The following is a 27,133-nucleotide window of genomic DNA, read 5'->3' on the forward strand; positions in this document are numbered from 1 at the left end:
AACAATTCATGAAAGTGGTCAGGTTGATCAAGTCAAAAATATTCACAAGCTAATTTTTACTTAATGATTCATTAATATAGGTTCTCCCTGTCTGTTCTCTAGTAACTCATCATTATCTGCTCTATAACACTAAATTTAGAATTATTAGAGAAGTACTCATTAGACCCTGGACAGTTTGCCAGACTATCACAGGGCTGACACATAGAAACAGACAACTAATCTTACTGACATTCACACCTACAGGCCATTTTGAATCAACAATGAACCTAAACCGCATATCTTTGGACTGTGGGAGGAAGCAGTAGAACACGGAGAAAACCCACGCTAACATGGGGAGAACATGCAAACTCCACAGAGAAGGGCCCCAAGCCATATTTCAACCTGCAACCCTCTTGCTGTGAGGCAACAAATTGGAGGAACAAGTGAAGAAACAAAGGAGAATTTATGGCCTACTCCCTGGGTTTTAAGACTACCTACATTTCTTTGAGATGTTGGCTCACAGTCACCCAAAGACACACGCAGCTGTGAATGAGACCAAAATGGAAATGACATTTAATGCAAATTAACATGTACTTGAATTGATGTGTTGTGCTTTGCTAACATATGTTTGATAACAGGCAGTTTTGTTCAACATGTACATGTTTGGGACAAGAAGAAAACTGAAATTAGTAGGTGCCAGCAGAGACAACAAAAGCCTGTCTCACACTTCTGTCCTCTCCCTGCCTTCTTTTGGAAATCCACATTTGTGACTAAGTTTGTTTAGAACAATTTATCTAGTTCAGTCATTTTTAATTTAGATAACCCAAATACTCAATGCTGATAAGTACATAATCATAAGCTGTAGATAAAAACCTTCCCTTTATATTAATCACTTGATGAGATCTTGCTACATAATTATTTTCATATTTTATATGTGTGTGTGTATATTATACTACTTAAACTCTACGATGCTGAATGGTGCATTAATACCAAAACTAAATTTAATTGATAGGCAAACATCAAACAACAAATTCAATCAGAGATATCAGTCACTGAATTGACCCGCTCACTTTAATTTGTTTTTTTTCCATAAATGTTCATCATTGTATTCACTATATTTCTTCAATTATCCTTTATTCAATTTATTCATTTTTCTTTTTGTTTGACCATTTATGCAATGTTCTCTGTTAGTAGTTTAGTTATGTAGTTAGTCAAATAAACATTTAATCTTATACAGAACTTGGTTCTTGTTTTTTATAAAATTGGTTGGCACCTGGGTAAATTCTGATATTAAAGCTAATTGTGTATTATATCTGAAGCTGAGTGTCACTACTTTCCTTCACATTTTACCACAATTCATGGGTTTATGATTAATAATTTGGGGTTATTAATTATAGATACATATTTTGATATTAATTATTGATTAATGATGAATCTGCTCTATGCAATAACGCTACATGATCCTACTTTCTCAATTACTAATAACATTGCTATTACTACCAACAGATTTTTCTTCTTTTATGTTTGTATTGTAAAGAGCAAAGTAATAATTCTGTTTGAATGTTTTATGACTCAATGCCCCGACCCATTATTGCTTTCTTTGTGTTCCTCTCTGGTCTCAGCAGGATGATGTAACATTTGGGTCCAAACAGCGCCACCAAGAGACCAAAACTGGAGGCCAGGATGGCGAATACCTCCACTGCATCTGCATATTTGCCTGGTGAGCTAATATAAGCGGGGACAAAGGCCACCCACACAGCACAGAAGATCAGCATGCTGAAAGTGATGAGCTTGGCCTCATTGAAGTTGTCTGGAAGATTCCTCGCCATGAATGCTAGCAGGAAGCTGAGGATAGCTAGTAAGCTAATGTAACCCAGTAACACTGCAAAACCAACTGTGGATCCGACTACACACTCATAAACTATCTTGTCATTGTAGTATTGAGTGTTTTTATGAGGAGCTGGTGAAGCAGAGACAAGCCAAGCAGTGCAGATTGCTGCCTGGATAGAAGTCAGAACCATAACTGTTCCTCTCTGCTGCACAGCACCAAACCACTTGAGACTGGCTCCACCTCCTGGTTTGGAGGCCTTGAACACAGCCAGAACCACCATGGTTTTCACCAGGATGCATGAGACACAAAGCACAAAGCTGATCCCAAATGCTGCATGTCTCAGTTGGCATGTCCACAGCCTGGGACGGCCGATAAACAACAGTGAGCAGAGGAAACATAATTTAATTGATATCAATAGCTGGAAACTCAGTTCTGAATTGTTGGCGCGTACTATAGGGGTGCTGCGATGATAGATGAAGATGCCCAGGACAACAGCACACATGAATGTGCCCAACATTGTGATGGCTGTCAGGCAGATACCTAGAGGCTCTTGATAGGAGAGGAACTCTGTTTTCTTAGGAACACAGTGGTCACGCTTGGGGCTGGACCAGAAGTCCTCTGGACAACTGGTGCAATCCATGGAGTCTAAGAAAACAGAGGAGTTGTTGAGATACATGCTTAAATTATATCTCCAAACTGCAATATTAAAACTGAATACCAACTAGTCTTATTGCTGATCTTTCCCTCAGAACAAGGGATGCAGTCAAAACAGCACACAGGTTGCCCCTTTTTTCTGGCCATGCGGGTACCTGGAGGACAGCTCTCACTGCACACTGACCGCGGTGGCTGTCAGAAGAAAAATAAATATATGTTATTCTACGATACTTCTACACTGCTATAATGAGTCATTCAAGGCACACAGAAAAGGTGTCTGAAGAAGCAGAAATAACCTGTTTGGAGTCAAAGTTCCAGAAGATTTTGTCTTCATCAAGTGTGAGTTCTTCACCTTTGGCTGACCCTTTGACCTCGCCCACATTCTCAACTTTAGTTCGTCCATCAGGGAGCCACAGCCAGTTCATGATATCATATATTGGTAAGGCATCACCATTCTCATCAAATGACACTTGATCACCAAATGGTGTGGTGAAGATGACCTTTTCCAAGTAATACACAAGCTGATAAAACAGATACAGATGAAAGAGATGAAACAGATAAAAAAAATAAGCCTATATGACCATGTTGAACACCACAGTATTTAGTATTCAATAATCAAACTGTATACTGCACCTATGAACATATGTAGACATTAACATTTCCAACAAAGCATTTTCTTTAAAGTGAAAATATTACCGTATGCCCAGAGACAAGAACCTTTTGTCTCTGACCTGATAATATTATCCACTGCTGTCACCCAGCAGTAGGGAAAATCCTTTCAGCTATCTGCTATTCACTTTAAGATTAGCAATCTCATAGCTTTGTATTTAGTCATATACCTTAAATGTTACTCCAGAAGATAGCATAGGAGTTAGTCACATAAACAGGTGCACTGTAAACTGACATCCCACCTGCCATAGCTCCAGTCTTTGCAATCTGGCACAGCTGTGTCCCCTGAAAGGCCCTCTTCCTGGCACACAGCGCCTCATGTCATCAAGAGCATACGCCAGAGCATACACAGCCTTGTACACGTTATACTCTGGCCTTAGGTTTGAAATATCCAACAACTCAGTCTCCACACTCTCTAGATCTTCATGTCCAGTGCATAGTTCTCCCCCAGCCTCCACCCAACCTGCTGGAGGTGGTGCAAATCTACACTTAAATGTGAATTCCCAAAACTGATTTACCTGAAATGTATTAAAAACTGTGTGTTATAAATTATCACAATATACTGTATTATTCTTAAAAATACCAGATCATATTGCAAGGTTAAGGTGAGACGCTACAGGCTAAAACATTGTTTTTCATGAAATGGTCAATTTTTTAATTTTGGGCTATTTTGCTTCCATGACATGTCTTCTTTTAGACTAGTGGAAAGGAAACATCTAATTTAGGTGTTTATTTTATTACACTTTGTCTATATCTGTCTGTAGATTTCTCCTAAATTCCCCAAAAGTTATCATTAGATAATGCCTCATTTGCATATTTAAACATAATATTTCAGAAACTTGTAATACAAAAAATAATTGTCTTAGTGTAAGTAATCAACTGGGGAAATTTCATGGTGATATCTTAGATTTTTAACCCAATTCACCAGGAGTGTCTTCATCATGTATTGAATTTTACAATATATATCTTTAAAGGCCGTTTTCTCATTTTGAATTTTGTAAAAACCTTTAACTCTAATATGTCAACAAAATGAAAAAATAATTTCAAACTTAGCTTTATCCAATGTTCAGATTTAAACCTACAATTTCAGTTTTAAACTATACACCTTGGGTATCTCCACTTTAACTCACCATGCTATTTCCATAGCTGTTGTTGTGTTGTATGTCAGGACGTATTCTTAACAGGAAGTCCCTGAGTCCTGGTATTTCTCCTCGACGGATGGCAATGCCCAGTGTACCACTCAGGTACGGCATGAGGTGGGGGGCCTGGAGCACAGTAGCTGCAGTCCAGGCTTCACTGGCCATCCACTGCAGGCCTGTCACATTCTGCCTCACCACCTGTGCATTGCATTATATAAAATATATAAATTCATACCGTCATGACACGATTGATATCTTGTCTCTTTCATACACATGTAAAACACTCTTATTTCAGACAATCAAAATATTAAATTGTAGAATTATATAAATTTATAATTAAGCTGTAATTCAAGCCTGACCTCTTCCATGAGGTTAATCATGTGACTCTGATGTGCAAAGACAATGACCACACGAGCTGTAGATTTCCTCATCAAGTCCACAATTCTCCTTAGTTCAGCTGCGTCTTTGTCCCAGGGCAAAATTTCTAAGTAGGCCAGACACCCTCCACCAGACTGACCAAGATCAGATTGAAAAGATCGGGCGGCGTGGAGTCCATAATCATCATTACTAAACAGCAGACCTGCCCAAGTCCAGTCAAAGCGCCTGAGAATCTGAATCATGGCACGCACCTAAGTAAATATAGAGTGGAGGGATTAATGCACAGGCCAGAATAATCTCTCAGTGGTGAACCTGCTAAACTGGTTCCACAATTGACCATGTTGGTGCCTTTCAGTTTTGTTATCTGAGACCAAACGGCTCCATCAATGGCACAAACAATCTGACAAATATTATACAAAAACAACATATTTTTCATTGCAGTACAGGGAGGTTATTTCTAAGGAATGTTTCAGTGCATATGCTTTTTGTTTATGCATTCTTATTTTGCTGATTGATGGTCACCTGGAAAGCATCGCTTGGGATCGTCCTAAAGAAGGATGGAAACTTTTTCCGGTCACTCAGGCACGAACATGTGGCAAAATAACTCACCTGTGAAAGACACAGACTGTACATCTTAAAAACATTCAAATCCTTCATCTGCTGATTAGTCCAATGTTTACAATTGACATTTAAAATTAAATTACTATAAAAGAATCATGATGGAAAACTTACCATTGGTAATCTGTACAAACCTAAGACAGTGGAGATGGCAATAGAACGTGTAGAGGAAGAATCACCCAAAATCCCTAGGACTGGAGGGGTTCCTACACAGGTCTTGTCCAATATAAACTGTTCCTCTAGACCACTTGCCAGTGATAATGCTGCACTGAATCCAATAACAAGCGCACCGCAGTTATCATAAAGACTGTATCCCAGAGTCACATTAGGTAGGAGGTTGGAGTTTCTGTTGATCTCATCAATGGCAAAGGCCATGGTCTGGGTCTGTCTGAATCCTAGAATATCAAAACTAACACAAAAATACCATTGTTGGAAAATAAAACACGATACAGTAACTGTGCTGACATGAACATTTTGCACAATTACAGATTTTGCAAACAAGCGAGTTGAATAGAAATAATTATTAAAATACTTGAATAAAAAAAAAAATAGAGAAGACAAGTGATATGTCTAAAATAGCATGTATATATTATATAATTCTGACTGAGTGATATCTTATCATATAAAATGCATTTTATTAATTGGAGTGGTTTCTTCAAGTTTCTACATTTTGTTGTTTCCCTGACATACTGACCTGTTGCAGGTAGGCTGTTGTGGTTCTGAGGTAAAAGACAAGTCAGGAAAAACAGAAAATAAGTGGATCTGAAACAACCCTCCCAGAATCACATCTCCAGCCTTGTGCATCCCATTTAGATGAAACTGTCCCTGTAACCGGCAGGAGGTGGAATGGAGAGGGGAGGGCACAGCAGAAGAAAAGTAGGAATTCAACAACACAGAATACATGAGCAAGAGCAGGTTGATATCTAAAAATGCCCCCATGGCTTTCCTCCTGTTTACTGCTTTTCTGACACAGTGTCAACCCCTTTTATTGACTTGCAGCATTGTTTAATCTTGCAAACCACAAATCAGCGCTTACACAAAAGTAAGGGCAGGGCCTAATGTGCATTTAATTTGAGATTGGTTTTGTATTGAGGTGGAATTAATTTGTGCACTTTTAATTACATCTCACCAAAGCAATTTTAGCAACCTTTCTAACCCAAATTGAAGTTGTGGATGACCGCTATGATTGATGCCTCGTGAAATTTGCATGCGATTTTTAGTGTGATAAGTATACCGAATTAAACTCAGCAAATGCTGAAATTAGCCATGAGTATGTCCACTAGATGGTAGCAGCATACCAAGACACTGAAATATTACATCCTCCCTTGCTCTGTGTCTGTTTGATGGAGGGTTATTGTATCTGACTGGCACTCATAGTAACTTGGCATTAGATATGATAAGTTCTGCAGAAATGTGGTCAAGACAGATTTCCTCATTAGTCTGTGCAATTTGCAATGTTATAGATTTGGTAACTGTATTTGTATGAAAACAGCTAGAGACCTATACTTATTTACCTCAACGCATTAATAGTGGGTGCATGAATGCGTGAAATATTATGTCTTTCCTTGCACTGTGTCCGTTTGATGGAGAATTATTGTGTCTGGCTGGCACCCACTTGGCAGGCATTAGATATGATCAGTTCAGCAGAAACATGTAGGCAGGACAGATGTCCCTATTAGTCTGTCAAATTTGCAATTTTATAGATTTGGTAGCTGTATTTCTATAATTACAGACAGTAATCTGTTACTTATATACATGAACATATTAATAGTGAATGCATGCACATAATTTTCCAGGCAGGATGACCTTACTCAACTGTATAATATCAGAATATTGCATCAATTAAAACACTGGCTTTCTCTGACTCAAACCCAAAAAAGCATCTTATTTAGGAGGCATTTAAGAAAAAATTGCAGCAAATCCATGCAGGCTTAAGTGCAGAAAATAATTATAACAGTGTACACAAAAACACAAAAAGTTACAATTCTTTTCTGTATAATGTTAGGCCGGTGGAGAGGTTTGTGTGTCCCTATGACCTTTAGGGCTGTGTTGTCTGGAACCTGGTGCTCCTGGTAGGGTCTCCCATGGCAAATTGGTCTCAGGTGAGGGACCAGACTAAGAATGGTTCATAAACCCCAATGTGAAAACGAGGCAGAGGAGTAGTTACCCGGCCCACGTCTTGAGCCAGGCCCAGACGGAGGGCCCATCAGCAACAAGAAGCCCCAAGAAGCGACGTGGCACCCCCCTCCTCTCCATCCTGTGGGCCCACCACCTGCGGGAGGAACCGCTGGGGTCGGGTGTGCTGTCACGCGGGTGGCAGTGAATGCCAGGGACCTCAACGGAACGTACCGTGCGGCAGAGGCTAGCTCTTGGGACGTGGAACATCACCTCTCTGTGGGGGAAGGAGCCGGAGCTTCGGGCGGTTGTGGGGATACTCACAAATCCCCGGCTGAGTGCCGCTACGTTGGAGTCCTGCATGGGGCTCCAGTAGGGGACTCCATAGTTCTGCTGGGAGACTTCAACGTGCACGTGCGCAATGATGGAGGCACCTGGAGTGGCGTGATTGGGAGGAATGGCCTCCCTGATCTAAACCCGAGTGGTCGTTTGTTATTGGATTTCTGTGCTAGTCATGGACTGTCCATAACGAACACCATGTTCGAACATAAGGATGCTCATAAGTGTACGTCGTAGCAGAGCACCCTAGACCGAAGGTCAATGATTGATTTTGTAATCGTATCGTCTGATCTGAGGGCGCATGTTTTGGACACTCGGGTGAAGAGAGAGGCGGAGCTGTCAACTGATCACCATCTGGTGGTGAGTTGGGTCAGAGGGTGGGGGAAGACTTTGGACAGACCTGGTAAGCCCAAACGCGTAGTGCAGGTGAACTGGGAACGTCTGGAGGAGGCCCCTGTCCAAAAGATCTTCAACATACACCTCCGGCGGAGCTTTTCTGTTATCTTTGTGGAGGTTGGGGGCATTGAACTCGAGTGGTGGACACCGTTGGTCAGGGAAGCCGTCCAACTGAAGAAGGAGGCCTTCCGGGATATGTCTCGGAGGACTCCGGAGGCAGTTGCAAGGTACTGTCAGGCCCGAAGGGCAGCAGCCACTGCCGTGAAGGAAGCAAAGCAGCAGGTGTGGAAGGATTTTGGAGCAGCCATGGAGAAGGACTTTTGGTCGGCACCAAGGTGCTTCTGGAAAACCGTCCGGCACCTCAGGAGGGGGAAACGGGTAACCATCCAAGCTGTGTACAGTAAGGAGGGGACACTGTTGACCTCAACTGAGGAGGTAATCGGGCAGTGGAAGGAGCACTTTGAGGAACTCCTGAATCCGACTAATACGCCCTCTATTGTATAGGCAGAGCTGTAAGCTGATGGGGGACCATCATTAATTTCCCCTGGTGGAAGTCACTGAGGTAGTCAAACAACTCACCAGTGGCAAAGCCCTGGGGAGTGATGAGATCCCTCCAGAAATGCTAAAGGATTTGGTGTGGAGGGGCAGTCTTGGAGGACACGTCTCTTCAACATTGCTTGGAAGTCGGTGACATTGCCTAAGGAGTGGTAGACCGGGGTGGTGGTTCCCCTGTTCAAAAAGGGGGACCAGAGAGTGTGTGCCAATTACAGGGGTATCACACTACTCATCCTCCCTGGTAAAGTCTACTCCAAGGTGCTGGAAAGTAGGGTTTGGCCGATAGTCGAACCTCGGATCGAAGAGGAACAATGCGGATTCTGTCTTGGCCATGGAACAACGGACCAGCTCTTCATTCTCGCAAGGATCCTGGAGGGGGCCTGGGAGTATGCCTATCCAGTCTACCTGTGTTTTGTGGACTTGGAGAGGGCATATGACCGGGTCCCCCGAGAGATACTGTGGGGGGTGCTGCCGGAGTATGGGGTGAGGGGGGCACTTCTTAGGGCCATCCAATCTCTGTATGCCCAAAGCGAGAGCTGTGTTCGGTTTTTCGGCAGTAAGTAGGACTCGTTTCCGGTGGGGGTTTGCCTCCGCCAGGGCTGCGCTTTCTCACCAATCTTGTTTGTGATTTTCATGGACAGGATATCAAGGCGTAGTCGGGGGAAGGAGGGTTTGCAGTTCGGTGTTCTGAGGTGGTCCTGTTGGCATCATCGGTCTGTGACCTCAAGCACTCACTGGATCGGTTTGCAGCCGAGTGTGAACCGATCCAGTGAGTGGAATGAGTCCTTACCCCAAGTGAAGGAGTTCAAAGCAGGAAGGCAAAGCTCTCGACCTACCAGTCAATCTTCGTTCCTACTTTCACCTTTGGTCATGAGGGCTGGGTCATGACCGAAAGAACTAGATCGCGGGTACAAGCGGCCGAAATGGGTTTTCTCAGGAGGGTGGCTGGCGTCTCCCTTAGAGATAGGGTGAAAAGCTCAGTCATCCGTGAGGAGCTCGGCGTGGAGCCGCTGCTCCATGCGTTGAAAGGAACCAGCTGGGGTGGTTCGGGAAACTGGTAAGGATGCCCCCAGGGCGCCTCCCTAGGGAGGTGTTCCAGGCACACCCAGCTGGGAGGAGGCCACGCGGAAGACCCAGGACTAGATGGAGAGATTATATCTCCAAACTGGCCTGGGAACGCCTCTGGATCCCCCAGTCAGAGCTGGTTAATGTGGCCCGGGAAAGGGAAGTTTGGGGTCCCCTGCTGGAGCTGTTGGGTGTTTTGTGTGGCAAAATAACTCACCTGTGAAAGACACAGACTGTACATCCTAAAATCAATCAAATTCTTCATCGGCTGATTAGTCCAATGTTTACAATTGACATTGCAATTCAAATTAAAAAATATAAAAGAATCATGGTGGAAAACTTACCATAGGTAATCTGTACAAACCTAAAACAGCGGAGATGGCAATAGAACCACTAGAGAAAGTATCACCCACAATCCCAAGGACTGGAGGGGTTCCTATACAGGTCTTGTCCAATATAAACTGCTCCTCTCGACCACTGGCTAATGACAATGCTGCACATAATCCATTTCCTAGGTTGACACAGTTGTCATTAAGACTGTATCCCAGAGTCACATTAGGTAGCAGGTTGGAGTTTCTGTTGATCTCATCAATAGCAAAGGCCATGGTCTGGGCCTGTCTGAATCCTAGAATATCAAAACTAACAAATATCATTGTTGGAAAATACAACATGATACAGTCACTGTGCTGACATGAACGTGTTGCACAATTACAGATTTTTCAAACAATTAAGCCAGTTGAACAGCAACAATTATTACAATACTTGATTAAAAAAAAATAGAGAAGACAAGTGATACGTCTTAAATGGCATGAATAAACAATGTCATTCTGACCGGGTAATATCTTATCATATAAAATACATTTTACTAATGGGATTGGCTTCTTCTTTTCTGCATTTTGTTTGTTTCCCTGACTTACTGACCTGTGGCAGTTTGGCTGTTGTGGCTCTGAGGTAAAAGACAGGTCAGGAAAGACAGAAAATAAGTGTATCTCAAACAGCCCTCCCAGAACCACATCTCCAGCCTTGTGCATCCCATTTAGATGAAACTGTCCCTGTAACCGGCAGGAGGTGGAATGGAGAGGGGAAGACACAGCAGAAGAAAAGTAGGAATAAAACAACACAGAGTACATGAGCATGAGGAAGTTGATATCTAAAAATGCCCACATGGCTTTCCTCCTATTTACTCCTTTTCTGACTCAGTGTCAACCCCTTTTATTGACTTGTAGCATTGTTTAATCTTCCACACCACCCATCAGCGCATACACAAAAGTAAGGGCAGGGCCTGATATGCATTTCATTTGAGATTGATTTTATATTGAGGCAAAATTAATTGTGCATTTTTAATAACGTCTCACCAAGGCAATTTTAGCAACATTTCCAAACCAAATTGAAGTTGTGGATGACCGCTATGATTGATGTCTACTGAAATTTGAGTGTGATTTTTTGTGTGATAAGCATACCACATTAAACTCACCAACTGCTCAAATTAGACCCAAGTATGTCCACCAGATGGTAGCAGCATACCAAGACACTCAGTGAAATATTACATCTTCCCTTGCTCTGTGTCTGTTTGATGGAGGGTTATTGTATCTGGCTGGCACCCATAGTAACTTGGCAGGTATGATTAGTTCTCCAGAAACGTGGGCAGGACAGATTTCCCCATTAGTATGTCCATTTTGCAATTTTATAGTAGAACTGCATTTCTACGATTACAGGCGGAAACCTATTACTTATTTACATCAACACATTAATAGTGAGTGCATGCAGATACTTTTCCAGGTAGGATGACCTTACTCAGAATAAATAAACACAGGACGTGGTGTTAAAATCTGCCCTGCCCGGATCATTCCGCTTGAGTCAAATCCACTGGCTGCCTCTTTCAGCCGCTTCTGAGATTGCTCTGATGGTCCGCCGCAGAGCCTGACCATGGCATCCCAGCTCTTTCAGCAATCTGATGGTAGAAGAAGCCACGAATCCTCTGCATCCTACTTCCACTTGATAGACTTTGGTGTTCCAGCCTCGCTGCTTCGCTTCTGCTGCTAGCTCTGCGTAGCGCAGCTTCTTACATTCGTAGGCCTCTTCAATCAAGTTTTCCCATGGAACTATGAGCTCTACTATGTAAGCAGTCTTCAGTGAGGGGGACCAGAGTATGCCATGAATAGGCGTCCTGTGTCTGGCTTGGTCTTGCAACCTGTCATGATGTGTTTGAGAGTCGCTGGAGCTGGGCAGAGGGCACAGGTTGGATCCTCACCATACCACTGACAGAGATTCTTTGGTGATGGAAGAAGGTTGTATGTCACTCTGATGATAAAGCTGATCTTGCTTGCTTCCATTTCCCATAGCTCCCTCCAGCTGATTTTTCTTCTCTCCACGCTTTCCCATCACGTCCATTGCCCCTGCTTTGCAAGAGAGACAGCCTTTGCACCTCGTGTGGCCTCCTCCTGTCTGCGCACCTCCTCGACCACCAGTGTTCTCCGCTCCGACGCTGTGGTCTTTCGCCAAGTTGGTTTACTTGCTGTCAGGCCAAAGCCCCCTCTTCCCTGCTGGACTTGCCCCACAATGTCTTTGTGCCTCAGGGTTGATGTAGCTTGCTGTACTACATCGGATGGTGTCCATTTCCGCCCAGTTCTTAGGGGCAGTGCAGCATTACTGATGGTCTTGTCTCTGGAGTGTTTCAGTGTCATTTGGAGTCTTACTTCAGAACACTTGTATTCCTCCGTTAGACTGGTGAGAGGCAGTTCCAGGATCCCTTTGCCTTAGAGGGCGATGTTATTCAAACATCGTGGGACTCCGAGCCATTTCTTCACATATGAGGTGATGGTTCGCTCCATCTTCTCCACAGTTGTTAGCGGGACTTCATAGATGGTGAGTGGCCACATTGTCTGGGGGAGGAGTCCAAACTGTAGGCACCAGAGTTTCAATTTCCCAGGCAACAGGGTCATGTTGATGTTCTCTAGCCCATTGACAACTTCTTGCTTTAGTTGTTGCACTTGCTCTTTGTCCTTGAGGCTAGCATTGTACCATCTGCCCAGGCTTTTGACAGGCTGCTCAGAACCTGTTGGTATCGGGTCGTCACCGATGTAGAACCTTGTGTCTTTAAGCACTCCCTTGACACGGAGATGCTCCGAGACTTGCTTGGATTTATTTTCATGCGGGCCCACTTGATGTTCTCCTGCAGCTTTCCAAGTAGTCGCTTGGAGCATGCTGCAGTAGTGGTCAGTGTGGTCATGTCGTCCATGTACGCCCTGATAGGTGGAAGACGGAGGCCAGCCCTGGTTCTCTCACCGCCAACCACCCATTTTGAAGCCCTGATGATGACTTCCATGGCCATTGTGAAAGCCAAAGTTGAAACTGTGCAGCCTAACATAATGCCTACTTCCAAGCGTTGTCATGTTGTAGTAAATTCGGCTGTTGTGAAGCACAGCTGCAGGTCTTGGAAATAGGTCTTAACCAGTGTAGTAATGGGCTCTGGTACGTGGAAAAAGTTGAAAGATTCCTAGAGGAGGTCATGGGGAACAGAGTCGAATGTGTTTGCCAGGTCAAGGAAGATCACATGGAGGTCCCTTTTGTCCTTCTTGGCTGACTGGATCTGGTGCCAAATCATGCTACAAGCAACCAGAGAACCCTGGTATCCCTGCTGTTTGCACAGTTGCATCGATGTACTTGTTTCTTTGCAGGTAGGTAGACAGCCTCTGTAATACTATGCTGAAAAAAAGATTTTCCCCTCGACGTTCAGAAAGCAGATTGGTCGGAATTGGTCAATGTCTGATGCAACTCTATTCGCTCTAAAATGTAGCACAAAATTGCATCAATTAAAACACTGGCTTTGTCTGACTCAAACCCCAAAAAACATCATATTTAGGAGGCATTAAGGAAAATATGCAGCAAATCCATGCAGGTTTAATTGCAGAAAATATTAATAAAAGTAAACACAAAAACACAAAAAGTTACAATTATTTTCTGTATAATGTTAGGCCATTGCATAGTCATGGCTTCCAGAAGATTAGTTAATGATTACGTAATTAAAAAATGAATGAGGATCTAAATGCTAGTGAGCTATTAGTTAATCAGTAACTCTGAATAAAAATGTTGTCTGAATATGATGAACAAAACATCTGTAAAGAATTCTGCTGTCTTTGAATTTTTAAAGGATTCAATTGTAAAGATAATGATTAAGTAATGAGGGACTCTTCATTAACTATTCAGGATTATGTCTCACTTTACTTGGAGGGACACAAAAACAGTAAGTTATGTTTAAGTTCTCAGTAATTAATGAGTCGTTACTATTTTTGTGCTGCTCAGCAGCTGATTCAGAGTTAATCAGGAATAAGTCATGAAAGTGGTCAGTATGATCAAGTCAAAAATATTCACAAACTAATTTTTACTTAATGATTCATTAATATAGGTTCTCCCTGTCTGTTCTCTAGTAACTCATCATTATCTGCTATGTAACACTCCATTTAGAATTATTAGAGAAGTACTCATTAGACTCTGGACAGGTCGCCAGACTATCATGGGGCAGACACATAGAGACAGACAACCATTCTTACTGACATTCGCATCTACAGGCCATTTTGAGTCAACAATGACCCTAAACCGCATATCTTTGGACTTTGGGAGGAAGCAGGAGAACACGGAGAAAACCCACGCTAACATGGGGAGAACATCCAAACTCCACAGAGAAGGGCCCCAAGCTATATTTGAACCTGCAACCCTCTTGCTGTGAAGCAACAAATTGGAGGAACAAGTGAAGAAACAAAGGATAATTTATGGCCTACTCACTAGGTTTTAAGACTATCTACATTCCTTTGAGATATTGGCTCACAGTCACCCAAAGACACATGCAGCTGTGAATGAGACCAAAATGGAAATGACATTTAATGCAAAATAACATGTACTTGAATTGATGTGTTGTGCTTTGCTAACATATGTTTGATAACAGGCAGTTTTGTTCAACATGTACATGTTTGGGACAAGAAGAAAACTGAAATTGGTAGGTGCCAGCAAAGACACAAGTCTGTTGCACACTTCTGTCCTCTCCCTGCATTCCTTTGGAAATCCACATTTGTGACTAAGTTTGTTTCCAACAATTTATCTAGTTCAGTCATTTTTAATTTAGATAACCCAAATACTCAATGCTGATAAGTGCATAATCATAAGCTATCGATAAAACCCTTCCCTTTATATTAATCACTTGATGAGATCCTGCTACATCAATTTTTATATTTTATATGTGTGTGTGTATATTATACTACTTAAACTCTCTGATGCTGAATGGTGCTTTATTACCAAAACTAAATTTAATTGATAGGCAAACATCAAAAAACAAATTCAATCAGAGATATTAGTCACTGAATTGACCTGCTCACTTTAATTTGTTTCTATCCATAAATGTTCATCATTGTATTCACTATATTTCTTCAATTATCCTATATTCAATTTATTCATTTTTTTTTTGTTTTATCATTTATGCAATGTCCTCTGTTAGTAGATTAGTTATGTAGTTAGTCAAATAAACATTTAATCTTATACAGAACTTGGTTCTTGGTTTTTATAAAATTGGGTGGCACCTGGGTAAATTCTGATATTAAAACTAATTGTGTGTGATATTTGAAGCTGAGTGTCACCACTTTCCTTCACATTTTACCACAATTCATGGGTTTATGATTAATAATTTTGGGTTATTAATTATAGATACACATTTTGATATTAATTATTGATTGATGATTAAAATGCTCTATGCAATAACGCTACATGATCCTACTTTCTCAGTTACTAATATCATTGCTATTACTACCAACATATTTTTCTTCCTTTATGTTTGTATTGTATAGAGAAAAAGTAATAATTCTGTTTGAATGTTTTATGACTCAATGCCCCGACCCATGATTGCTTTCTTTGTGTTCCTCTCTGGTCTCAGCAGGATTATGTAACATTTGGGTCCAAACAGTGCCACCAAGAGACCAAAACTGGAGGCCAGGATGGCGAATACCTCCACTGCATCTGCATATTTGCCTGGTGAGCTAATATAAGCGGGGACAAAGGCCACCCACACAGCACAGAAGATCAGCATGCTGAAAGTGATGAACTTGGCTTCATTGAAGTTGTCTGGAAGATTCCTCGCCATGAAAGCTAACAGGAAGCTGAGGATAGCCAGTAAGCCAATGTAACCCAGTAACAATGCAAAACCAACTGTGGACCCGACTACACACTCATAAACTATCTTGTCATTGTGGTATTGAGTATTTTTATGAGGAGCTGGTGAAGCAGAGACAAGCCAAGCAGTGCAGATTGCTGCCTGAATAGAAGTAAGAACCATAACTGTCCCTCTCTGCTGCACAGCACCAAACCACTTGAGACTGGCTCCTCCTCCTGGTTTGGAGGCCTTGAACACAGCCAGAACCACCATGGTTTTCACCAGGATGCATGAGACACAAAGTACAAAGCTGATCCCAAATGCTGCATGTCTCAGTTGGCATGTCCACAGCCTGGGACGGCCGATAAACAACAGTGAGCAGAGGAAACATAATTTAAGTGATATCAATAGCTGGAAACTCAGTTCTGAATTGTTGGCGCGTACTATAGGGGTGCTGCGATGATAGATGAAGATGCCCAGGACAACAGCACAGATGAATGTGCCCAACAATGTGATGGCTGTCAGGCAGATACCTAGAGGCTCTTGATAGGAGAGGAACTCTGTTTTCTTAGGAACACAGTGGTCACGCTGGGGGCTGGACCAGAAGTCCTCTGGACAACTGTTGCAATCCATGGAGTCTAAGAAAACAGAGGAGTTGTTGAGATACATGCTTAAATTATATCTCCAAACTGCAACGTTTAAAATTGAATACCAACCAGTCTCATTGCTGATCTTTCCCTCAGAACAAGGGATGCAGTCAAAACAGCACTCAGGTTGCCCCTTCTTTCTGGCTATGCGGGTACCTGGAGGACAGCTCTCACTGCACACTGACCGCGGTGGCTGTCAGAAGAAAAATAAATATCTGTTATTCTACGATACTTCTATACTGCTATAATGACTCATTCATGGCACACAGAATAGGTTTCTGAAAAAGCAGAAATAACCTGTTTGGAGTCAAAGTTCCAGAAGATTTTGTTTTCATCAAGTGTGAGTTTTTCACCTTTGGCTGACTCTTTGACCTCGCCCACATTTTCAACTTTAGTTGTTCCATCAGGGAGCCACAGCCAGTTCATGATATCATATATTGGTAAGGCATCACCATTCTCATCAAATGACACTTGATCACCAAATGGTGTGGTGAAGTTGACCTTTTCCAAGTAATACACAAGCTAAGAACAGATAAAAAACATAAATCTATATGACTATGGTGAACACCACAGTATTTAGTATTCAATAATCAAACTGTATACTGCACCTATGAACATATGTAGACATTAACATTTCCAACAAAGCATTTTCTTTAAAGTGAAGATATTACTGTATATCTAGAGACAAGACATTTTTGTCTCTGACCTGATAATATTATCCACTGTTGACACCCAGCAGTAGGGGAAATCCTTTCAGCTATCTGCAATTCACTTTAACATTAGCAATCTCATAGCTTTATATTTAATCATATACCTGAAATGTTACTCCAGAAGATAGCATAGGATTTAATCACATAAATAGGTGCACTGTAAACTGACATCCCACCTGCCATAGCTCCAATCTTTGCAAACTGCCACAGCTGTGTCCCCTGAAAGGCCCTCTCCCTGGCAAACAGCGCAGCATGTCATCAAGAGCATACGCCAGAGCATACACAGCCTTGTACACGTTATACTCTGGCCTTATGTTTGAAACGTCCAACAACTCAGTCTCCACACTCTCTAGATCTTCCTGTCCACTGCATAGTTCTCCCCCAGCCTCCACCCAACCTGCTGGAGGTGGTGCAAATCTACACTGAAATGTGTATTCCCAAAACTGATTTACCTGAAATGTATTAAAAACTGTGTGTTATAAATTATCATAATATACTGTATTATTCTTAAAAATACCAGATCATATTGCAAGGTTAAGGTGAGACACCACAGTCTAAAACATTGTTTTTCATGAACTGGTCATTTAGAAATTTTGGGCTATTTTGCTTCCATAACATGTCTTCTTTCAGACTAGTGGAAAGAAAACATCCAATATAGGTGATTATTTTACTACACTTTGTCTATATCTGTCTGTAGATTTCTCCTAAAATCCCCAAAAGTTACCATAAGATAATGCCTCATTTGCATATTTAAACATACCATTTCAGAAAACTTGTAATATGAAAAATAATTAGTGTTAGTGTTAGTAATCAACTGGGGAAGTTTCATGGTGATATCTTAGATTTTTAAACCAATTCACCAGGAGTGTCTTCAAAATGTATAGCATTTTACAATATATATCTTTAAAGGCCATTTTCTCATATTGAGTTTTGTAATAACCTTTGACTCTAATATGTGAACAAAATAAAAAAAAATAATTTTAAACTTAGCATTGTCCAATGTTCAGATTTAAACATACAATTTCAGTTTTAATCTATACTCCTGGGGTGTCTCCATTTAAACTCACCATGTTATTTCCATAGCTGTTGTTGTGTTTTATGTCAGTACGTATTCTTAACAGGAAGTCCCTGAGTCCTGGTATTTCTCCTCGACGGATGGCAATGCCCAGTGTGCCACTCAGGTACGGCATGAGGTGGGGTGTTTGGAGCACAGTAGCTGCAGTCCAGGCTTCACTGGCCATCCACTGCAGGCCTGTCACATTCTGCCTCACCACCTGTGCATTGCATTATATAAAATATATAAATTCATAATGTCATGACACGATTGATATCTTGTCTCTTTCATACACGTTTAAAACTCTCTTATTTTAGACAATCAAAATATTAAATTGTAGAATTATGTAGATATATATCATAATTAGGCTGTAATTCAAGCCTGACCTCTTCCATGAGGTTTATCATGTGACTTGGTTGTGCAAAGACAATGACCACACGAGCTGTAGATTTCCTCATCAAATCCACAATTCTCCTTAGTTCGGCTGGGTCTTTGTCCCAGGGCAAAACTTCTAAGTAGGCCAGACACCCTCCACCAGACTGACCCAGATCAGATAGAAAGGATCGGGCGGCGTGGAGTCCGTAATCATCATTACTAACCAGCAGACCTGCCCAAGTCCAGCCAAAGCGCCTGAGAATCTGAATCATAGCACGCACCTAAGTAAATACAGATTGGAGGGATTAATGCATAGGCCAGAATAATCTCTCAGTGGGGAACCTGCTAAACAGGTTCCACAATTGACCATGTTTAATCGGTGCCTCTCAGCTTTTTAGGCGAGACCAAACGGCTCCATCAATGGCACAAACAATGTGACAAGTATTACACAAAAACAACATATTTTTCATTGCAGTAAAAGGAGGTTATTTCTAAGGAATGTTTCAGTGCACATGCTTTTTGTTTATGCATTCTTATTTTGCAGATTGATGGTCACCTGGAAAGCATCACTTGGGATCGTCCTAAAGAAGGATGGAAACTTTTTCCGGTCACTCAGGCACGAACATGTGGCAAAATAACTCACCTGTGAAAGACACAGACTGCACATCCTAAAAACATTCAAATTTGTCATCTGCTGTTTAGTCCAATATTTACAATTCACATTGCATTTAAAATTAATATGCTAAAAAAGAATCATGGTGGAAAACTTACCATTGGTAATCTGTACAAACCTAAGACAGTGGAGATGGCAATAGAACGTGTAGAGGAAGAATCACCCAAAATCCCTAGGACTGGAGGCGTTCCTACACAGCTCTTGTCCAATATAAACTGCTCCTCTAGACCACTTGCCAGTGATAATGCACCACTGAATCCAACAACAAGCGCACCGCAGTTATCATAAAGACTGTATCCCAGAGTCACATTAGGTAGCAGGTTGGAGTTTCTGTTGATCTCATCAATAGCAAAGGCCATGGTCTGGGCCTGTCTGAATCCTAGAATATCAAAACTAACACAAAAATACCATTGTTGGAAAATACAACATGATATACAGTCAGAATACATAATGTAATTCTGACTGAGTGATATATTATCATATAAAATACATTTTACTAATGGGATTGGCTTCTTCCAGTTTCTACATTTTGTTGTTTCCCTTACAGACTGACCTGTTGCAGGTAGGCTGTTGTGGCTCTGAGGTAAAAGAAAAGTCAGGAAAGGAAGAAAAAAAGTTAATATGAAACAGCCCACCCAGAACCACATCTCCAGCCTTGTGCATCCCATTTAGATGAAACTGTCCCTGTAACCGGCAGGAGGTGGAATGGAGAGGGGAGGGCACAGCAGAAGAAAAGTAGGAATACAACCACACTGAGTACATGAGCAAGAGCAGGTTGATGTCTAAAAATGCCCACATGGCTTTCCTCCTATTTACTCATTATCTGACTCAGTGTCAACCCCTTTTATTGACTTGTAGCATTGTTTAATCTTGCACACCACCCATCAGCGCATACGCAAAAGTAAGGGCAGGGCCCAATATGCACTTCATTTGAGATTGATTTTGTATTGAGGCAAAATTATTTGTGCATTTTTAATAAAGTCTCACCAAGGCAATTTTAGCAACCTTTCCAACCCAAATTGAAGTTGTGGATGACCGCTATGATTGATCTCTACTGAAATTTGCTTGTGATTTGTTGTGTGATAAGCATACCACATTAAACTCACCAAATGCTCAAATTAGACCCACATATGTCCACTAGATGGTAGCAGCATACCAAAACACTCAGTGAAATATTACATCTTCTCTTGCTCTGTGTCTTTTTGATGGAGTGTTATGGTATCTGGTTGGCACCCATATTAACTTGGCACTAGATATGATCAGTTCTGCAGAAACGTGAGCAGGACAGATTTCCCCATTAGTATGTCCAATTTGCAATTTTATTTGTCTCACTCAAACCCCAAAAAGCATCATATGTAGGAAGCATTTAAGAAAAACATGCAGCAAATCCATGCAGGCTTAATTGCAGAGAATAATTATAAAAGTAATTACAAAAACACAATAAGTTACAATTCTTTTCTGTATAATGTTAGGTGGTGCAGTGGTTAACACTGGCGCCTCACAGCTAGAGGGTCGCAAGTTAGAATCCGGCTTGGGGCCCTTCTGTGTGGAGTTTGCATGTTCTCCCTGTGTTAGCGTGGGTTTTCTCCGGGTACTCCGGTTTCCTCCCACAGTCCAAAGACATGCAGGTTAGGTTAATTTTTGACTCTAAATTGCCCGTAGGTGTGAATGGTTGTCTGTCTCTATGTGTCAGCCCTGCGATGGACTGGCGACCTGTCCAGGGTGTACCCCGCCTTTGCTCAATGTCGGCTGGGATCAGCTCCAGACCCCCTAACGGGATAAGCTGGATGGATGGATAATGTTAGGCAATTGCTTAGTCATGGCTTCCAGAAGATTAGTTAATGATTACGTAATTAAAAAATGAATGAGGATCTAAATGCTTGTGAACTATTAGTTAATCAGTAACTCTCAATAAAAACGTTTTTTATAATTTCTTTGAATTATATTCAACTTGATAATATTCAGGGATGCGAATTTTAATGTATATGTTGTCTGAATATGATGAACAAACCCTCTGTTAAGAATTCTACTGTCTCTGAATTTTTAAAGGAGTCAATTGTAAAGATAATGATTAAGTAATGAGGGACTCTTCATTAATTATTCAGGATTATGTCTCACTTTACTTGGAGGGACACAAAAACAGTAAGTTATGTTTAAGTTCTCAGTAATTAATGAGTCGTTACTATTTTTGTGCTGCTCAGCAGCTTATTCAGAGTTAATCAGGAACAAGTCATGAAAGTGGTCAGTATGATAAAGTCAAAAATATTCACAAACTACGTTTTTACTTAATGATTCATTAATATAGGTTCTCCCTGTCTGTTCTCTAGTAACTCATCATTATCTGCTATATAATACTCCATTACAAATTATTAGAGAAGTACTCATTAGACCCTGGACAGGTCGCCAGATTATCACAGGACTGACAAGTAGAAACAGACAACCACTCTTACTGACATTCACACCTACAGGCCATTTAGAGTCAACAATGAACCTAACCTGCATGTCTTTGGACTGTGGGAGGAAGCCGGAGATCCCTGAGAAAACCCACGCCAACATGGGGAGAACATGCAAACTTCACAGAGAAGGGCCCCAAACCGGATTTGAGGCTGTGAACCTCTTTCTGTGAGGCAACAAATTGGAGGAACAAGTGAAGAAACAAAGGATAATTTATGGCCTACTCCCTGGTTTTAAGACTATCTACATTCCTTTGAGATAATGGATCACAGGCACCCAAAGACACATGCAGCTGTGAATACCAAAACTAAATTTAATTGATAGGCAAACATCAAACAACAAATTCAATCAGAGATATTAGTCACTGAATTGACCTGGTCAGTTTAATTTGTTTCTAACCATAAATGTTCATGATTGTATTCACTATATATCCTCAGTTATCCTTTTTTTAAAGTATTCCTTTTTCTCTTTGTTTGATCATTTATGCAATATCCTCTGTTAGTAGTTTAGTTATGTAGATAGTCAAATAAACATTTAATTTTATACAGAACTCGGTTCTTGGTTTTTATAAAATTGGGTGGCACCTGGGTAAATTCTGATTTTAAGACTAATTGTGTGTGATTTTTGAAGATGAGTGTCACTACTTTCCTTCACATATTACCAAAAATTCATGGGTTTAGGATTAATAATTTGGGGTTATTAATTATTAATACATATTTTGATATTAATTATTGATAGATGATGAATCTGCTCTATGCAATAACGCTACATGATCCAAGTTATTTGTCATCACCCTATTTTCTCAATTACTAATAACATTGCTATTACTACCAACACATTTTTCTTCCTTTATGTTTGTATTGTATAGAGAAAAAGTAATAATTCCGTTTGAATGTTTTATGACTCAATGCCCCGACTCATGATTGCTTTCTTTGTGTTCCTCTCTGGTTTCAGCAGGATTATGTAACATTTGGGTCCAAACAGTGCCACCAAGAGACCAAAACTGGAGGCCATGATGGCGAATACCTCCACTGCATCTGCATATTTGCCTGGTGAGCTAATATAAGCGGGGACAAAGGCCACCCACACAGCACAGAAGATCAGCATGCTGAAAGTGATGAACTTGGCTTCATTGAAGTTGTCTGGAAGATTCCTCGCCATGAATGCTAGTAGGAAGCTGAGGATAGCCAGTAAGCCAATGTAACTTAGTAACACCGCAAAACCAACTGTGGATCCGACTACACACTCATAAACTATCTTGTCATTGTGGTATTGAGTATTTTTATGAGGAGCTGGTGAAGCAGAGACAAGCCAAGCAGTGCAGATTGCTGCCTGAATAGAAGTAAGAACCATAACGGTCCCTCTCTGCTGCACAGCACCAAACCACTTGAGACTGGCTCCACCTCCTGGTTTGGAGGCCTCGAACACAGCCAAAACCACCATGGTTTTCACCAGGATGCATGAGACACAAAGTACAAAGCTGATCCCAAATGCTGCATGTCTCAGTTGGCATGTCCACATCCTGGGACGGCCGATAAACAACAGTGAGCAGAGGAAACATAATTTAAGTGATATCAATAGCTGGAAACTCAGTTCTGAGTTGTTGGCGTGTACTATAGGGGTACTGCGATGATAGATGAAGATGCCCAGGACAATAGCACAGATGAATGTGCCCAACAATGTGATGGCTGTCAGGCAGATACCTAGAGGCTCTTGATAGGAGAGGAACTCTGTTTTCTTAGGAACACAGTGGTCACGCTGGGGGCTGGACCAGAAGTCCTTTGGACAACTGGTGCAATCCATGGAGTCTAAGGAAACAGAGGAGTTGTTGAGATACATGCTTAAATTATATCTCCAAACTGCAATGTTTAAAATTGAATACCAACCAGTCTCATTGCTGATCTTTCCCTCAGAACAAGGGATGCAGTCAAAACAGCACTCAGGTTGCCCCTTCTTTCTGGCCATGCGGGTACCTGGTAGACAGCTCTCACTGCACACTGACCGGGGTGGCTGTCAGAAGAAAAATAAATATCTGTTATTCTACGATACTTCTACACTGCTTAAATGAGTCATTCATGGCACACAGAATAGGTGTCTGAAATAGCAGAAATAACCTGTTTGGATTCAAAGTTCCAGAAGATTTTGTTTTCATCAAGTGTGAGTTCTTCACCTTTGGCTGACTCTTTTACCTCGCCCACATACTCAACTTTAGTTCGTCCATCAGGGAGCCACAGCCAGTTCATGATATCATATATTGGTAAGGCATCACCATTCTCATCAAATGACACTTGATCACCAAATGGTGTGGTGAAGTTGACCTTTTCAAAGTAATACACAAGCTAAGAACAGATAAAAGCAATAAGCCTATATGACCATGGTGAGCACCACAGTATTTAGTATTCAATAATCAAACTGTATACTGCACCTATGAACATATGTAGACATTAATATTTTCAACAAAGCATTTCCTTTAAAATGTAGATATTACCGTATACCCAGAGACAAGACATTTTTGTTTCTGACCTGATAATATTATCCACTGCTGTTACCCAGGAGTAGGGAAAATCCTTTCAGCTATCTGATATGCACTTTAAGATTAATAATTTCATAGCTTTCTATTTAATCATATACCCTAAATCTTACTTCAGAAGATAGCATAGGATTTAGTCACATGAACAGTTGGAGTGTAAACTGATATCCCACCTGCCATAGCTCCAGTCTTTGCAAACTGCCACAGCTGTGTCCCCTGAAAGGCCCTCTTCCTGGCACACAGCGCCTCATGTCATCAAGAGCATACGCCAGAGCATACACAGCCTTGTACACGTTATACTCTGGCCTTAGGTTTGAAACGTCCAACAACTCAGTCTCCACACTCTCTAGATCTTCCTGTCCACTGCATAGTTCTCTCCCAGCCTCCACCCAACCTGCTGGAGGTGGTGCAAATCTACACTGAAATGTGTATTCCCAAAACTTATTTACCTGAAATGTATTAAAAACTGTGTGTTATAAATTATCATAATAAACTGTATTATTCTTAAAAATACTAGATCAGATTGCAAGGTTAAGGTGAGACACTAAAGGCAAAAACATTGTTTTTCGTGAACTGGTCAATTTTGAAATTTTGGGCTATTTTGCTTCCATAACGTCTTCTTTCAGACTAGTGGAAAGAAAATATCCAATATAGGTGATTATTTTACTATACATTGTCTATATCTGTCTGTAGATTTCTCCTAAATTCCCCAACAGTTATCATTAGATAATGCCTCATTTGCATATTTAAACATAACATTTCAGAAAACTTGTAATACAAAAAATATTTTTCTTAGTGTAAGTAATCAACTGGGGAAGTTTCATGGTGTTATCTTAGATTTTTAACCCAATTCACCCGGAGTGTCTTCAAAATGTATTGAATTTTACAATACATATCTTTTAAGGCCGTTTTCTCATATTGAGTTTTGTAAAAACCTTTGACTCTAATATGTCAACAAAATGAATATGAATACAATTTCAGTTTTAACCTATACACCTGGGGTGTCTCAACTTAAACTCACCGTGTTATTTCCATAGCTGTTGTTGTGTTTTATGTCAGTACGTATTCTTAACAGGAATTCCCTGAGTCCTGGTATTTCTCCTCGACGGATGGCAATGCCCAGTGTGCCACTCAGGTACGGCATGAGGTGGGGGGTCTGGAGCACAGTAGCTGCAGTCCAGGCTTCACTGGCCATCCACTGCAGGCCTGTCACATTCTGCCTCACCACCTGTGCATTGCATTATATAAAATATATAAATTCATTTTTTCATACACGTGTAAAACTCTCTTATTTTAGACAATCAAAATATTAAATTGTAGAATTATATGAATATATATAATAATTAAGGTGTAATTCAAGCCCGACCTCTTCCATGAGGTTAATCATGTGATTCTGTTGTGCAAAGACAATGACCACACGAGCTGTAGATTTCCTCATCAAATCCACAATTCTCCTTAGTTCAGCTGGGTCCTTGCCCCAGGGCAAAACTTCTAAGTAGGCCAGACACCCTCCACCAGACTGACCCAGATCAGATAGAAAGGATCGGGCGGCGTGGAGTCCGTAATCATCATTACTAACCAGCAGACCTGTCCAAGTCCAGCCAAAGCGCCTGAGAATCTGAATCATAGCACGCACCTAAATAAATACAGAGCGGAGGGATTAATGCACAGGCAAGAATAATCTTTCAGTGGGGAAACTGCTAAACAGGTTATTTCGAAGGAATGTTTCAGTCCACATGCTTTTTGTTTATGCATTATTATTTTGCCGATTGATGGTCACCTGGAAAGCATCACTTGGGATCGTCCTAAAGAAGGATGGAAACTTTTTCCGGTCACTCAGGCACGAACATGTGGCAAAATAACTCACCTGTGAAAGACACAGTCTGTACATCTTAATAACATTCAAATCCTTCATCGGCTGACTAGTCCAATGTTTACAATTGACATTGCATTTAAAATTAAATTACTATAAAAGAATCATGGTGGAAAACTTACCATTGGTAATCTGTACAAACCTAAAACAGTGGAGATGGCAATAGAACGTGTAGAGGTAGTATCACCTACAATCCCAAGGACTGGAGGGGTTCCTATACAGGTCTTGTCCAATATAAACTGCTGCTCTCGACCACTGGCTAATGACAATGCTGCACGGAATCCAATTCCTAGGTTGACACAGTTGTCATAAAGACTGTATCCAAGAGTCACATTAGGTAGCAAGTTGGAGTTTCTGTTGATCTCATCAATAGCAAAGGCCATGGTCTGGGCCTGTCTGAATCCTAGAATATCAAAACTAACACAAAAATACCATTGTTGGAAAATACAACATGATACAGTAACTGTGCTGAAATTAACATTTTGCACAATTACAGATTTTGCAAACAAGCCAGTTGAATAGAAATAATTATTACAATACTTGGATAAAAAAAAATAGAGGAGACAAGTGATATGTCTAAAATGGCATGAATACATAATGTAATTCTGACTGAGTGATATCTTATCATATAAAATACATTTTACTATTCGGATTGGCTTCTTCCAGTTTCTACATTTTGTTGTTTCCCTGACAGACTGACCTGTTGCAGTTGTGCTGTTGTGGCTCTGAGGTAAAAGACAAGTCAGGAAATGAAGAAAAAAAATGGATCTCAAACAGCCCTCCCAGAACCACATCTCCAGCCTTGTGCATTCCATTTAGATGAAACTGTCCCTGTAACCAGCAGGAGGTGGAATTGAGAGTGGAGGGCACAGCAGAAGAAAAGTAGGAATACAACAACACAGAGTACATGAGCAAGAGGAGGTTGATGTCTAAAAATGCCCAC

At 41.1% G+C, this 27,133-nt stretch overlaps 2 protein-coding genes across 2 annotated transcripts; both read right to left on the reverse strand.

Moving 5' to 3' along the window:
* Positions 1 to 1,544: 1,544 nt before the first annotated feature.
* LOC119490910 (extracellular calcium-sensing receptor-like) lies at positions 1,545 to 10,784 on the reverse strand. The gene is made up of 9 exons (XM_037774451.1): positions 10,660 to 10,784; positions 5,383 to 5,677; positions 5,173 to 5,259; positions 4,632 to 4,901; positions 4,264 to 4,470; positions 3,376 to 3,651; positions 2,761 to 2,985; positions 2,533 to 2,656; positions 1,545 to 2,455 (listed from the first exon to the last, which is right to left on the reverse strand). Exons 1-9 carry the CDS (start codon positions 10,767 to 10,769, stop codon positions 1,545 to 1,547), a joined length of 2,505 nt encoding a protein of 834 aa, XP_037630379.1. The 5' UTR covers positions 10,770 to 10,784.
* A 4,817-nt stretch (positions 10,785 to 15,601) lies between these two features.
* Positions 15,602 to 20,011, reverse strand: LOC119490909 (extracellular calcium-sensing receptor-like). Its single transcript, XM_037774449.1, has 9 exons — positions 19,887 to 20,011; positions 19,432 to 19,726; positions 19,217 to 19,303; positions 18,672 to 18,941; positions 18,299 to 18,505; positions 17,408 to 17,683; positions 16,819 to 17,043; positions 16,591 to 16,714; positions 15,602 to 16,512 (listed from the first exon to the last, which is right to left on the reverse strand). Exons 1-9 carry the CDS (start codon positions 19,994 to 19,996, stop codon positions 15,602 to 15,604), a joined length of 2,505 nt encoding a protein of 834 aa, XP_037630377.1. The 5' UTR covers positions 19,997 to 20,011.
* Positions 20,012 to 27,133: the final 7,122 nt, after the last annotated feature.

This window comes from Sebastes umbrosus, chromosome 7, assembly GCF_015220745.1.
Source record: "Sebastes umbrosus isolate fSebUmb1 chromosome 7, fSebUmb1.pri, whole genome shotgun sequence".
Classification (NCBI taxonomy): Eukaryota; Metazoa; Chordata; class Actinopteri; order Perciformes; family Sebastidae; genus Sebastes; species Sebastes umbrosus.

Coding starts and splice junctions, on each gene's coding strand:
- LOC119490910 (XM_037774451.1), bottom strand. CDS start 10,769: ATGCACAAGGCTGGAGATGTGGTTCTGGGAGGGCTGTTTGAGATACAC. Junction 5,678..10,659: donor CAACAGCCAAACTGCCACAG/GTCAGTAAGTCA, acceptor TTTTTGTGTTAG/TTTTGATATTCTAGGATTCA. Junction 4,471..4,631: donor TGATTAACCTCATGGAAGAG/GTCAGGCTTGAA, acceptor TGCAATGCACAG/GTGGTGAGGCAGAATGTGAC.
- LOC119490909 (XM_037774449.1), bottom strand. CDS start 19,996: ATGCACAAGGCTGGAGATGTGGTTCTGGGTGGGCTGTTTCATATTAAC. Junction 19,727..19,886: donor CAACAGCCTACCTGCAACAG/GTCAGTCTGTAA, acceptor TTTTTGTGTTAG/TTTTGATATTCTAGGATTCA. Junction 19,304..19,431: donor GTTTGTACAGATTACCAATG/GTAAGTTTTCCA, acceptor TGTCTTTCACAG/GTGAGTTATTTTGCCACATG.